The sequence below is a fragment of the Streptopelia decaocto genome (genome assembly GCF_964273445.1).
Source record: "Streptopelia decaocto genome assembly, chromosome: 25".
Lineage (NCBI taxonomy): Eukaryota > Metazoa > Chordata > Aves > Columbiformes > Columbidae > Streptopelia > Streptopelia decaocto.
In genome coordinates, this window is record NC_138680.1 from 4572544 (window position 1) to 4586324 (window position 13781).

Genomic DNA, 13781 nt, shown 5'->3' on the forward strand with positions numbered 1-13781 from the left:
TCAAAGTAGCTACTCTAAGGCTCTCCTGCTCACTGCATTGACAAGTTCTGCACAGCCTCCTGCCAATAACCGCTGCAGAGCTTTGCATGAATAAATAATGTGACACTTTGTGTCTGTACAGGAAAAATAAATTAGAGCTGCTGCACGGGGGGAGAAAGGGAATAGAATTGTTTTAGGTAAGTTGTGTTTTGGGGAAGGAGGGCAGTAAAATTCGAGGTTAAGTCAGTCAGTCCTGTGTCTGCCCCACTGGGCCCGTGCTGGTCCTGCCTCTCCAGCCAGCTGTCTGGGACCTCCCGAATGGCTAATTAGGCATTTAATAGCAGACGCTACTAATAAAGCTTTCATTTATTTATTGAGACTAATTAGGGAGGTCACAGGGGCCTGACTGGGCCAGTGGAGCAAATGCTGGACTTGGTTAACCTCAGATTTTTGGTCCTGCATTTGCACGATGAGCATGTGCTGGCCCCTGCGACCTCCCTGATTAGTTTCAATAAATAAAGCTTTATTAATTAGCAGCATGTACTATTAAAGGCCAATTAGCCCAGGCTGTGGTGAAGGCAGCGCAGGCTCCGTCCGGCTCTCCCGCGCGTCAGCAGGTCGCGGTCCGCGCCAGGCGCTGCCGCAGGCGCTTGGCGAAGTCGACCTGCGTCTGGGACAGCACCTGGTTGATGATGCTCTTGGGCAGCCAGCCCTGGGGGAGCAGGGACAGCGCTCAGCGCCGTGTCCCGGCACGTCCCGCTCCCCCGGGACCTTCAGAACTCACCTTCAGGTCGATGCTGAGCAGCCAGGTGAGCCGGGTCTGCGAGGGGCTGCCGGGCAGCGGGCGCAGGACCATGCACGTGGGGCCGTTCTCAGCTCTGTGAGATGGGAATGTGCATGTTGGAATAAAAACACAACATCTGACTTGTATCCCCAAAGCTACAGCAGCGGTGAATTAGCGTTTCCTCAGTTCCTGCGTCTGAGACACCTCGCAACTCCGAGCTCGTGAGTGCAACAGGTGATGATTACCTGATAAAGCCCTCCTGCTCCGGCATCGCTCCGTGCTGGGTGGCCATGCCGGCCAGGACGCAGGTGGAGCCGCGTCTCTTGGAGCAGCGCACGCTCACGAAGTCCCGCGGCCCCACGATGTTCCCGGGGGTGGCGGCCGCCGTCTCGTGCGTGATCACCGTGTCCTTCCCGATCTTCTGGAGAATCTGCGCCGTTTAGAACTGAAGGGTTAATTTGGGGTATTGACCGCAAACACAGCTAAAAGCTGGCTTTGGTTACTGTGTGTTCAATACACACTCTTACAACAATCTGTGCTCATAGTGAGAAAAATAGCAAATATGCGCTTCATCCCAGAATACACAACTTTAGTTTTCAACGCCTCAAAAGGGGAGGTGTTTCTCTTACTCCAGACAAGCTGCGGAATAGCAAAATACCCTGGGTTGTGGTGCTATTTCTCTGGTAACTACACAAATCTAACAGAGCTGCCCCAAGGCCTCGCAGGTAGAACCAGCAGCGCACAAACCCCCACCCGCAGACACGCGGTTCTGCGGCAGCACCGCGGTTACAGGCTCTGCCCCGCAGCGGGCAAGAGAGAGCCCAGCGACTCTGTCCCCAAAGAACGGGTGGGACAGCGTCCGTGTCCCCGCTGTGACAGCGTCCGTGTCCCCGCTGTGACAGCGTCCGTGTCCCCCCTGTGACAGCCACGGCGGCTCTTTGCCCTGGGAGCAGAGCGGCTGCGCAACCCCAGCGGGTCCTACCTTGATCTCTTTGACGCTGGGGTTCCAGTCTCCCATCTGCTCCATGTTGTCCACCAGCTCCCCGTACACCGTGTCCAGGGGCTGGTCCACCACCACCTCCAGCCGGAACACCTTGCCCACGTCCGGGAGCACCTTGCTCAGCACTTTGTCTCCGTTGTCCTGGAGAAGGGAAGGTCAGAACTAACACCACCGCCGTTTCCAGGAGGGCCGTGCCGTTCTGCCACAAAGCAGAGCACCCACCACCACTGTCTCCGTCTTCCAGCCGTCCTGGTCCCCGAGGATGCTGAGCGATTTCTGGAGGGCTTCCTCCCCTTGCCTGATGTACGACATCTCCGTCTCGCTGAAGGGCGACTCCTCCAGCCTCGAGCCTGTGCAGGGCCGGACAAACCGGGACCGTCAGAGGGCTGCACGGTTCACCAAAACATCCTAACGCCAGATAAACCCTATCTACATCAAATACACCTCTCCGTGCCCAGGGGAAATAAACTCCATTCCCACCACCCGCCCGCCTTTGTCGTTTGTTAGCAAAGGCATGGGTGACCCAGGAGCCGGTTGTCCCCAAGCGCTGACCTGTGACAGGCACCTTGGGCAGCAGGGCCAGACCCGTCTGCCCGTCACTTACCGAGCAAGGAGCTCCTCCTGCGGACCTGGTGAATCCAGGCGCCGGGGCCGGCGCCGCGGCGGGCGAGCCTGCTCAGCTCCTGGCTGATGGCAACAGCCGCTTGCCGTCTCAGACCTGGGGGCAGAGAGCGCGTCACTCACCAGCACCAGCACCAGCACCAGCACCAGCACCAGCACCAGCACCGTGCCACAGAGGTTTGCTGGGTTTGGGGGTTTCTTTTTGCAATTTAAGCACACAACACTGAAAAAACCTCTGCTTGCTTCACTGTGTTCCCTCCGGGCGCAGAGACAGGCGGGTGCCATTGACAGCGCTGGGACAGAGCCTGTCCCGCACACCCTCTGCTCCGCCACGCCGGGCAGCCGGCAGAAAACAGGCGTGAAAATACCGAGGAGCATCTGCAGCGCCCGGGAAAGGCGCAGGGATGGAGCACAGGGGAGCAAACGCAGCAGGAGCGTCACCCACCGCTGCACCCGCGTCCAGCAGCGGCACCGGCCCGCCCCGCACCCAGAAACAGGGCTGCGGGCACAAAGGGTCGTGGAGACAGTCAAACACAAACCCCAGGGAGCAGCAGTTGTGGGGTGGGGAGAACAACCCCGGAGCCCCCAGCCCCCCCCAGCCCCCGGCCCCTCACCCGTCATGTTGCGCAGGTGCCGGTAGGAGGTGGCGGCGCAGAGCTTGAAGGTGGCGGGCAGCATCTCTGCGGCGGGACGGGGCTGCGGGCGCGTCGGCGGCGATCGCTGCTCTGCCCCAGCCCTCCGGGCGCCCGCCCTTAAGTAGCGGCGCTGAAGGATGCTGGCTTGTCAGCGCCGAGATAAGAGCCATCGCTCACGGCGGGGCCAAGGCCGGAGCCGGCTCCTCGCGCAGCTGCCGGAGGCCACGGGTCGCGTCCGGGGAGCGGGCGCTGGCACATGGGCGGGCGCGTGTTCTGCCCCGCGCGATGGCGACTCCAGCGCCGCCCTGGGCAGCCTGTTCCAACGCCCCGCAGCCCTTCGGGAAGAAATTGTTCCCCAGATCCAACCTCAGCCTCCCCTGGCGTAAAATGAGCTGAGGAGGTCTCCCCTCAGCTCCTGTTCTCCAGCTGAACCCCCCAGCTCCCCCTCCATCACACTTGTGCTCCAGCCCCTCACCAGCTCCATTCCCTTCTCTCCATTCGCTCCAGCACCTCAAGGGCTTTCTTGGTCTGAGGGGCCCAAAATGGGGGTCCACAGCACAGCTGTCCCCACATGGATCCTCAGCCATGAATAATGATGGCTAACAATCAGTTCTGACAGGTAACAACAGGTGACAGCGCACAGGAGCGGGGACACTGACCGGGACAGATGTGCCCGGCAGGGCAGCACCGGGGACACTTCACATGGACAAGAGTGTTTGGAGGGTGTGCAGCGCACCCCGCAGACCCCCCGCTACCGCAGCCTGGCTCCCAGCCTCTAGAAAGCTGATTATTAGGTGCATGAAGGTGCTGAGCGTGGGGCAGCCCCTGTGCGCCCCCAGAGGCCGGTTTATCTGCCACGGGGCTGGGAGGGGTGGGCAACGCAGAGCAGCGATAAGGCTCAAGGATGAAATGACATTTCTGGGATGAGTTACAGCCCTGGAGAGCAGCGCTCCCAAGAACCCGTGAATCACCAGCTGCTTCCTTTGACGTCAGCCCGGCACCCTCCCGCGGGGACCTGACCTTCCCGCTGGCGCAACAGCCGGCGGGGGGAGGTCAGCGCAGAGCCCCCCGCCAGCCCCGCCACTCCCCTGGGTCCTACCTGCTGTCTGCATAAAGGTCCTGCTGCTCCCCGGATGGCTCCTCCATCCCCGGATGGCTCCTCTCCATCCCCAGGACAGCTCCTCTCCATCTTCAGGACGGCTTCTCCATCCCCAGACGGCTCCTATCCATCCCCAGGACGGCTCCTCTCCATCACCAGGACAGCTCCTATCCATCCCCAGGACGGCTCCTCCATCCCCAGGACGGCTCCTCTCCATCCCCTGCGAGAAAATTCACCTTGTGTTCACATCAGCAACGTGCAGGTCCACGGAGGGGCTGGTGGGACCAGGAGGAAGCCAGAAGCTGCACCATCCCCTTCCCGAACGCGTACTGGGGAACCTCCACCGCAGCCGCGCTCCTGCTCGCTGACCGGCACTGCAGCCCCGGCACGGAGGAGGAAAATCCGGAGTGTTTGAAATCCCTGAGCCATTGCTGGGAGGTTTGAAATCCCTGAGCCATTGCTGGGAGGTTTGAAATCCCTGAGCCATTGCTGGGAGTCCCCAGCCCCACAGCATGGAGCTCATGCCAAATGCACAACAAGCACAGAGGTGACCGAGCCCCTCCCCGGGCTGGGGGACGCAGCACTAGGGTGACACGGAGACCCCCCAGCTGCAAAGCGCTGTTATCCCCGCCGGAGCAGCCGCTGCCGGGCACAAGGCCTCGGCACAAGGACACGCAGTTGTTTGTGAGAAGAACCACAAGAGAGCCGGGGCAGAGCCGCCCCTCGGGCGCTGGGCTGGGGGCTGGAGGGGCACGAGTCCCTCTGTGCCCCCCGGGAGGGGACACGCAGGGACAGTCACGCTGCACCGTGGCACACGCAGCAAACGCTCCGGGCGGCCGGTCCCCAGAGCGGCACAGAGACCCACAGCCAGGGAGCTGTGCCAAAACAGCTCTGGGACCCCCCGTTTGGTTAACTGGGACCGACCCCGACACTCACCAGCTCCCAGTGCCACCTCAGCATCTCCTCTGGATGTCCCGCGGGGTCCCTCGCTGCCACCGAGTCTGCTGAGCCTGCGAGGAGAAGGGCCGGCAGCCCCACCGTGGCACCAGGGGTGACACCGGGATGGCACTGCGGCACCAGGATGGCACCGGGGATGGCACCAGGATGGCACCAAGATGGCACTGGGGATGACACCGGGATGGCACCGCGGCACCAGTGAGCAGCAGTGCTGTGCGGTGCCACAGGCAGCTGGGACAGGGTTGGGGTCCCAGCACCTACCTCGGGCACCGGGACCGTCCCTCTGGCTGCTCCCACGTGTGCTCTGGCACCACTCGCCTGCTCAGAGCTTCCCGGACCCCCCCGGACCCTCGGCTGGGGATGCTGAGCCGGGACCCCCGAGCTGGGGGAGCGGGGGCACAGGGGGAGCACGGCCGGTCCAGCGCAGGGACGCCTGGGGACACAGCACAGCCCGCACCAGGACGGGCGCCCAGCACCCTCCCACCCTTTCCTGGGGAGCAAACACTGGCCACGGCAAAACAGCCACAGCAGCCCCCACAGCACCCACCGAGCCCCATCCCCAAAAATGCCTCCCCAAAACCTCCCCATGCAAAGTCAACACGCGGCTCCGTTTGCAGCTTTTACCTTAAAAATGTACATCCAGGCGCTCAACGTACAAATATTTACAACTGTTTACAAATGTACAAAACCGGATCGAATGTAAACCAAAGGTGCCGGGGGCAGAGATGCACCGGGGCTCGCAGCGGGGGGCAGCACAGCCCCCGCACCCGCATGTGCTGTCCCTTGCACACCCATGTGCTGTCTTTTGCACACCCGCATGCTGTCCCTTGCACCCCACCAGCCCCAGGAGGACAAAGTGACAAAGGGAATCCCCCCAGGCCCCCCACGTTCGAGAAAATTCCCTTTCCTGAGCCCATTTCACATTGTGGTGGCCGGAGCGGGAGAGGGCAGCCGGTGTTTCCCCGAGCGGGGGCTCTGTCGGGGTGACCCCGTCCCTCCCGCTGCAGCCCGGCCGAGGGGAGCCGGGGGCGTCCCCCCAGCTCCAAGGCTGCCTTTGTTTCTATTTGGAGAGTGCAAATAAAGCCGCAGCCCCCCCGTGCCCGCAGAGGTCACACACCGAGCGGCGATAAGATAACGGGCTCAAATGCAGCAAAAATAGGTCCCTGCCCTGGCCCCTTCCCCTGGCAGTGGTTGGGGGGGCTGCAGTGAGACCCCCGAGAACAGCTGGAAGGGCCGTAGGGCTGCCAGGGTTGGGGTCAAGTGGACTCTTCCCCATCACCCCACGCATGTCAGCGCCCCCGAGACCCCGGCCCCAGGGAACCCTGGGAGGGCGTGGGGGGCTGGAGGCTCCCCCGGGGTGGCGAGAGGGGTCAGGATGGGACCGGGGTTCGGCAGGTGGCGTTGGCTGCGGGGGGGTGCGAGTTGCTGGCGGCCGGGTCGGGGGGGTGGATGGCGGTGCCGATGGGGTAGTCGGACGGCTGCGAGGGACAGACAGACAGCAGACAGTCAGCCGGGGGGCTCAGGGAGACCCCGGGACACCCCCGTTCCAAAAATCCCCCCTGTCTCTTACGTGGCGTCGGAAGAGCCTCTGCAGGAGGCTGCGCTTGGGGGGCTCGGGCAGCTGCCACCAGTCCAGGTCGGGGGAGCGGGTCCCGCCGGGGCCGAACACGTTGAGGTCATTGAAGCACTCGGTCTCAATCATCTGGGGGGCAGGACCCCGTGGGGGTGGGCACGGGCAGCTCTGTCAGCACTGCCACGGGGCAGGACCCCCCCGTGCCCCCGGTACCTCATTCTGCCAGGGGATGGAGACGCTGCCGGTGGCGAACTTGGCATAGAAATCGCTGTCGGTTTGGTCCAGGTTGACGCCCTTCACCGTGGAGAACTGCTCGATGTCCAGCACGTCCTTGCAATAAACCGCCCGGGGCTGCGGGAGCAGAACCGTCATGGGGGGCACGGGCACCACCCCCCGGAGCGCCCACCCCCGGTCCCTTACATCGGGCACGAAGGGGGGTGTCATGATGCCGGCCTCCAGGCGCTTGAAGTTGATGCTCCTGAAGAAGGGGTGACGCTTCACCTCGGCCGCCCCCTCGGCCCCGCAGCCCAGCCGCTGCCGGGGGTCCTTGGCCAGGAGCTGCACAGGGGACAGGGGGTCACGGGGGGGTCAGAGCCCACCCTGTCCCCCCACAGGGACCAGCCGCTCCCGACTCACCATCTTGCAGATGGCCCGAGCGTCCTCGCCGAACTTCTCCGAGTAGGGCTCCTGCTCCTCCTGCACCCGCTTCTCCACCTCCTCCCGCTTCACGCGCTCCTTGCGGGCGCGGAACGGCGACTGCCCCTCGATCATCTCGTACACCAGGCAGCCCAGGCCCCACCAGTCGGGGCTGAAGCTGTAGCGCTCGTTGCTGATCACCTCCGGGGCTGCGGGCACGGCCCCGCACCCGTCAGCGCGCGGGGGCACGGCGGCACCGGGACCCCCAGCGGCGCAGCCCCCGCGCTCACCCATGTAGCCCACGGTGCCCACGCGGCCGCGGATCGTCTCGCCCTCGGGGATCTTGATCGCCAGCCCCAGGTCGGAGATCCTGATATGGCCTGGGGCAGGGAGGGGGTTGGGGCATCATAGAATCGTTTTGGTTGAAGAGACCCTCAGGATCACGGAGTCCAACCACAATCCACCCCGGCACTGCCCTGTGTCCTGAGAACCTCGTGTCTGTCTGTCCAGCCCTCCAGGGATGGTGACTCCAGCACTGCCCTGGGCAGCCTGTTCCAATGCCCCACAGCCCTTTGGGGAAGAAATTGTTCCCCAGATCCAGCTCTGCATGGAGGGCGGCAGGAAAGGGCCCCCCACATCCCTGCACGTCCCCCCCAAACCACCACCAGATCCCCCCTGGAAGCACACGGAGACCCAACCCGGAGCCCAGAGTACGGGCAGCGCCAGCCCCAGCAGCTCCCTCCTCACCATCATCATCCAGCAGGATGTTCTCCGGCTTCAGGTCCCTGCAAGGACAGACAGACGGACAGCTCAGCATGGCACGGTCCCACCCCGCCGCCCCCCGTGGCCCCGCTCACCGGTAGGCGATGCCCTCCTGGTGCAGGTGCTGCAGCCCGCAGCAGATCTCCGCCGCGTAGAAAACCACCCGCTCGTCCTTGAAGCCGGGGTTGCCCATGTTGTAGATGTGGAACTTGAGGTCGCCGCCGTTCATGATGGTCAGCACCAGGCAGAGCGCGTCCTTCGTCTCGTAGGCGTACGCCAGGCTCACCTGCGCCACCCGGCCGTCAGCACCGGCCCCGGGCCCCCCGGCCCCCCCGGAGAGCCCCACACGCACCACGAACCGGCTGTTGACCTTCTCCAGGATCTGCTTCTCGTTCAGGGCCATCGCCTCCCCTTTCCGCTTCTTGATCCGCTTCTTCTCCAGCTTCTTGCAGGCGTACATCTTCCCCGTGGCCCGCACCTGGCAGGCGCACACCTTGCGGGGGGGACGGCGGTGGGGTGAGCCCCCACCAGCCCTAAATCTGCCCCTCATCCTCCCCCCATGGCCGTACCTCTCCAAAACCGCCCTTGCCCAGGATCCGGTACTGCCGAAACGTGTCCTTGGTGACCGGCTGCCTGAAGCACACAGCCCTGGGCACGTCAGCCCCGCTGACCCCCAGAGCCCCCCAGAGCCCCCTCAGACCCCCCACTCACCTCTCCAGGTACTTCCACTGCAGGAACCGGTCAAAATACATGCTGTCCCGGTAGTCAGCAAAGGGGTCCCCGCTCAGGTACTGGTGCAGGGGGCTGCGGGGGGACGGGGGACAGTCGGTATCACCCACAGCCCCCAGGGCGCTCGCCCCCGGGCAGGACACTCACCGCAGGCAGCTGCTGAACAGGTCCTTGCAGGGGCTCTTCTGCAGGTCCTGCAGGCAGCGGCTGGCGTGGGGCTGCCCCACCTCGGGCAGGAAATCCGGGGACTACCAGGGGGAGCAGACGGATGTGCCCCCGCCCCGCTGCGTCGCCCTCGCAGCCCATCCATCGCCCGGCTGGCAGCGGGTGCCACCGGGATGCTCAGAGAGAGGGGATGTGGCTCCTTGGCCAGCAAAGGACCCCCCGCACCCCGCTGCTCCCATCCCATTCTCACCCCGTCTTGCTCCAGCTGCCTGGGGGCACAAAGCCCCCCGGGACTCACCTCCTGCTGGAGGAACCGGCGGATGATCTCCTCCCCCATCTCCTTCCGCTTCTCATCCGGGGAGAGCTCATAATCCGCCTGGGATGTGCGGGAGAGGAGGGGGCTGCAGGCTCTGCCCTGTGTCCCCCCACATCCACCAACCGTGCGGTAAGGGGACACGCGGGTCATTTTGGGAGGTTTGCGCTGCAGCTGAAGCCTCGCGGCAGCGGGATCAGCCTCGCGGCATTCGGAGGTTGCTGGGCTGGAGAGCCCCATCCTGCAGCACAGCCCAGAGACGCACCCGCGGGGCGCTGGGACGGGGTGGTCTCTGCCCCCCGCAGCCCCCGGTACCGCTGCCCCAGCTCCAGCCGCAACCCCGGGGCTCTGCGCACCCCCCGCCAGCCCCATCCCGGGCAAACGCGCCTGCACGTCCCCGTCCCCGGCAGCGCCGGTGGCATCGAGCGCGTCCCTCACCACGGCGTCCAGGAAGCGGATGCAGCGCTGGAGCTCCGGCCGCGTCTGGCAGAACTGCCGGAAGAGCAGCCGGCCGATGGGCTGCTTCTGGCACAGGGTGCCGTAGTCCTGCTCTGCAAGGGAAGGCGGGACGTGCCACGGGACACGCCGAGCGTGTGCCGCAGCCCTGCGCCCACCGTGTCCCCGAGCCGGGACCCGGGAGCCGGTCCTGCCGCTTCCCAGCGCCCTCCCCGTCTCACCCAGGCCCTTCCGCAGCTCCTCGCACTGGCTGATGTGTGGGAACCGCAGGATCTCCCTCCACTTCTTGCTCCTGCCTTTCCGCTTGCCGCCGCCTCCTGCAGCAGTGGGAGAAGAGGTCAGGTCAGCAGGACGGGCGGCGCTGCCGGGCCCGGTGCCGATGGGGACAACGGGGCAGCAGAGCCCCAGCCCAGTGCTGCAGAGTCGCCTGGTTTGGGCTTTCCCCCCATCCCATTACTGCTGGTCCCCAAAACCCATCGCTCACACACGTACCCGCCACCACCAGCACTGGGGCTTTGGGCAGCTCTAAAACCATGGGGGAAAACCCACCCTGAGCGTGGAAAGGGCTCTGAGCCCCCAAGGGACCATTGCCCCAGACAGCCAAGGGGATCCCCACCCGGTTGCGGCTCCCAGGGCTCCCTTGGCATCACTTCACCCCAAATGATGCCGCAGCTCCATGTCGTTCCCTCTCAAAAACGTCCAGTTTCCCTCGCTCCTCGCCAAGCCCTCGTCCTGCCCGCAGCAGCCCCTGCCTCCTCGGGGACAGGGACTCCCCAGGGACATGGAGGGGGCCGAGCGATGGCCCCAGAGCCGCTGCTGGCGGATGCTCGGCGCGTGAAGTCATCCCTGCAGGGACCTGACATCAGCGCGGCTCCGAGCTGGTGGCCGGCCAGCACCGCCCGGTGACGCCGTGGCCAGTCCAAGGGACGCCACGGTGCTGGGCTCCGGCACGGCCGGTGTTTCGGCCAGGCAGAGCTTCCTGCCGTCATCGGCTCCTTCCTCCGGCAGGAACAGCCCCGCCAGCCAGCGCAGCGGCCTCGGCGGCGACAGGTCCCCGGGCACCCCGAGACCAGCAACACGGGGTCCTGGGCACCCGGTGCTGAAGGAAGAGGAGCAGCCGCTCCCCTCGCCCCGCGGTGCCCAGGCTGGAGCCCCGGGCGGCTGGCACGGGGGGGATGCCCAGGACCCTCTGCCAGCACCAGGAGCCAACGACCTGGCAGGGATGCTCGGAGGCCGCGCTGGACGCTGCCCACGCGATCCCCTCCCTGCCTCTTCCCCGCAGGTACCAGCCCCAGCACCGCCCGGCCCTTTACAGCCCTCCTTCCAAATTTCAACTTGTTTGCTGCAACGATAAAAACTAAATTAACGCTCAGCACCCACATCCCAACGTGTCTCCCCCGGCTGAGCCCTGGGGACGTGCTCTCAGTGGGGACAGTGGCACTGCGGAAGGGCTGGGTGGGAAGGAGGGGAGCTGAGCACATGGGGAGGTTCACATCAGAAGGGTTTTGCCCCCACGCAGGCTCCTGCTGCATCCTCCTCCTGCCCCGGCCCGGTGCCCCGCAGCACGCCCGGCACAGCACAGCACAGCCAGGGCGAGCACAGACAGCACCGTGTCCCCACTCCTGTCCCTGGGGCACAAGCCAGAGCCAGCAGCAGGACTCAGCGGGAAAGATAGAAAGAGAAACTGGAGCCCGCCCTGCCCTGCTCCCCTGGAGTGAACCACGCCGGGAAAGCCCTCGAGGATGCTGCTGCACCAACCGTGGCAACCAGACAAACTGCTGAAAGCAAAATCCAACCGTTCCTGGGCGGCAAGGAGCCCACGTACCACACGGCACACGCAGGGAGGTGTCTCACACCAGCGCAGCCGCGGAAGCCCCGCGGCAGGCGGGAGCGTGGTCCCGGGGTGCCCTGTGCCCGGCTGGTTTGCGGTGAGGTGGCACCAATGCCCAGCGAGGTGCGGATGTGGCTGCCCCCGCCCCGGCAGCCTTAGGGCCTCACTCACCGCTGGTTATCTGCCCCGCGCCCGCACGCTCCCGGGGGTTTATCCCGGGCCCTTCCGCGGGCGGACAAACCTCCTGGCTCCCCGAGCTTCAGGAGCCCTCGCGGACACCAGCTCCTTGAAAGCTCCAGCAGAGCCGGACATGAAGCCCAGGGAGACTGGCCGGCCAGAGACCCCCGCAGCCCACATGGGGCACCCCCCAGACCACCTTTTGGGGCGCAAAGCCCCTGGAAGGGTCACGAGGCCAAAGCGAGGGGCCCCGCAGCAGAGCAAGGTCCTTTCGAGGGGCACAGGGGCGGCAGCAGCTCGGGGAGCCCCTCAAACCACAGAGCCCTCCAACTTACACACCACATCCAAACGCCGGGTCTGACACCTCACCGAGCCCCCTGCGCCTCCCAAAGCAAGGCCAGCCTGTGACCCTCAAACGTGGGGACCCCTGGGCACGGCCGGGGGGTGTCAGCTTTCTGCTGAGACGGCTCCGGTCCTCCCCACGGCGCCAGGGAGGGAAGCGGCCGCCCAGCCGGGACCCAGCCCCGTCCCGCTCCGGCTTCCGGCGCCTCTCGCGGCCCTCGCGCGCCGACGTTAACCCGTGTGGCCCCGCGGTGCAGAGCCCCCGCCAGCCCCGGGGCCAAAACCTCCTTCCCCGGGCTGCAGGTCACTGGGCAGGTGTCTGCCCTGCATCCCGCGGGACGGGAGCAGCGTCCAGCCCCGGGCACAGAGCATCGGTGCCAACGGTCCGGCTGCCCCAAGCTCCCCATGCCAAACCTCCCTCCCTGGCAAAGGCACCGGCACCTCTCCAGCTCCATCCCCACAGCGTCTCCAGCGCTGCTGGAAGCAACCACGTCTAGGGTAAGGAAACCTTTAGAAAACATGGATTTCCAAAACCAAAAATGGGACCACCTCCAAGCCGCCCCGTCCTCAGGGCTGCCCCAGCGGATCTCGGGGCCGTTTGCTTTTCGGTCACAAAGGTTCAGCGATGAGGGCGCCGGTTTTCCAAAGGAAACCAAAAGCAAACAAAGGCTCCCGCGCTGCCCCGGGAGCCCGTGCCAAGCCCCGTGTCTGAAGGGGCACAAACGCCTGAGCCTTGTGCCCCCCCAGGCCTCACTGCAGCTGCCGGTGGGGCTCAAACCAGCGCGGTGGCACCGGCACCAGCCCGGCTCCACCGGCGAGGCCGTGTTTTTCCTGGAAGCGCCTGTCGCACAGGCCTGCACCAAGCAAAGTTTTGCTCGCACGAGCCTCATCCACGCCTGACACGTCCTGCTGGCGCAGAGGGACAGACGGACAGAGCGGCTCTCGGTCGCCCTGAGCCCGTGGTGTCTCAGCACATGCACCGCTTGGGGAAACTGCACCTAAATCGCTTCTTAAATTCTCTGCTTCGTGCCCCTGGGTCCACAGGGTGGGTGGGACACAGACAGATGTGTCCCGCAGCACCCGGGCAGCCGTCCCCTTGCAGGGACTGCACGAAGCCAACCAGGATGAGCCCCCCCCGGCCACCCACCACCCCGGGCGGAGGGGTCCCGCGGTGCTCGTGGAGGGGCCGAGGGTGCCCGTGGGGAGGGGGATACAGGGAGGGGGCTTGGGGAGGGGCCCGGGATGCAGCGTGGGAACGGGACCGGGATGGGACCGGGAATGCAGCGTGGGAACGGGACCGGGGTGGATCCGGGACGCAGCGTGGGAACGGGACCGGGGTGGATCCGGGACGCAGCGTGGGAACGGGACGGGGATGCGGCGGTACCTTCGCGGGCCTTCAGCAGGACGGTGTTGGCCACGATGTTCTCCAGCTCCATGGCGGGGCCGGGGAGCAGCCCCGCCGCCGCTCACCATGCCCGGCCCGGCGGCGCGGGGCGGTCCGGCCGCCTCCGGGGCTGCGTCACCGCCGTGACGTCACGGGCCGCCCCCTGGCGTCACGGGCTTATGTAAGGGGCAGCGCGCGGGAGCGCCCAGCCCGCCTTGGGGATCCCCCGCCCGGTTTGCCGTCGGGCAGCACCAGCCCCTTGCAGCCCCCGGCAGCGGCTGCGGCACAGCAGCCTTCCTCCTCCTCCTCCGAAACGGGACCCCGGGCCGGCAGGGAGG

General features: G+C 65.8%; 2 protein-coding genes across 5 annotated transcripts; both read right to left on the reverse strand.

Moving 5' to 3' along the window:
* Positions 1–92: 92 nt before the first annotated feature.
* Positions 93–3131, reverse strand: STAR (steroidogenic acute regulatory protein). The gene is made up of 7 exons (XM_082072551.1): positions 2999–3131; positions 2368–2481; positions 1986–2113; positions 1746–1904; positions 1009–1193; positions 764–857; positions 93–691 (listed from the first exon to the last, which is right to left on the reverse strand). The coding sequence occupies exons 1-7, from the start codon at positions 3060–3062 to the stop codon at positions 590–592; spliced, it is 846 nt and encodes a 281-aa protein (XP_081928677.1). The 5' UTR covers positions 3063–3131; the 3' UTR covers positions 93–589.
* Positions 3132–6410: 3279 nt separating this feature from the next.
* LOC309449970 (G protein-coupled receptor kinase 5-like) lies at positions 6411–13560 on the reverse strand. Of its 4 annotated transcripts, none has more exons than XM_082072546.1 (16): positions 13444–13560; positions 9931–10026; positions 9692–9804; positions 9239–9316; positions 8923–9023; positions 8758–8850; positions 8616–8679; positions 8399–8539; positions 8142–8332; positions 8032–8069; positions 7575–7664; positions 7285–7493; positions 7069–7206; positions 6862–6999; positions 6646–6777; positions 6411–6553 (listed from the first exon to the last, which is right to left on the reverse strand). In XM_082072546.1, exons 1-16 carry the CDS (start codon positions 13493–13495, stop codon positions 6446–6448), a joined length of 1782 nt encoding a protein of 593 aa, XP_081928672.1. In that variant the 5' UTR covers positions 13496–13560; the 3' UTR covers positions 6411–6445. The 4 variants fall into 4 exon arrangements, with proteins under 4 accessions (XP_081928672.1, XP_081928673.1, XP_081928671.1 ...); XM_082072547.1 differs by lacking the exon at positions 13444–13560 and adding an exon at positions 10326–11031; XM_082072545.1 differs by having other exon boundaries at positions 9692–10026.
* Between the last annotated feature and the right edge of the window lie 221 nt (positions 13561–13781).

Coding starts and splice junctions, on each gene's coding strand:
- STAR (XM_082072551.1), bottom strand. CDS start 3,062: ATGCTGCCCGCCACCTTCAAGCTCTGCGCCGCCACCTCCTACCGGCAC. Junction 2,114..2,367: donor CAGGAGGAGCTCCTTGCTCG/GTAAGTGACGGG, acceptor GGCCCTGCACAG/GCTCGAGGCTGGAGGAGTCG. Junction 1,194..1,745: donor CCAGCGTCAAAGAGATCAAG/GTAGGACCCGCT, acceptor TAAACGGCGCAG/ATTCTCCAGAAGATCGGGAA.
- LOC309449970 (XM_082072545.1), bottom strand. CDS start 13,495: ATGGAGCTGGAGAACATCGTGGCCAACACCGTCCTGCTGAAGGCCCGC. Junction 7,494..7,574: donor GGGCACCGTGGGCTACATGG/GTGAGCGCGGGG, acceptor CCGTGCCCGCAG/CCCCGGAGGTGATCAGCAAC. Junction 7,207..7,284: donor CTCGGGCCATCTGCAAGATG/GTGAGTCGGGAG, acceptor TCCCCTGTGCAG/CTCCTGGCCAAGGACCCCCG.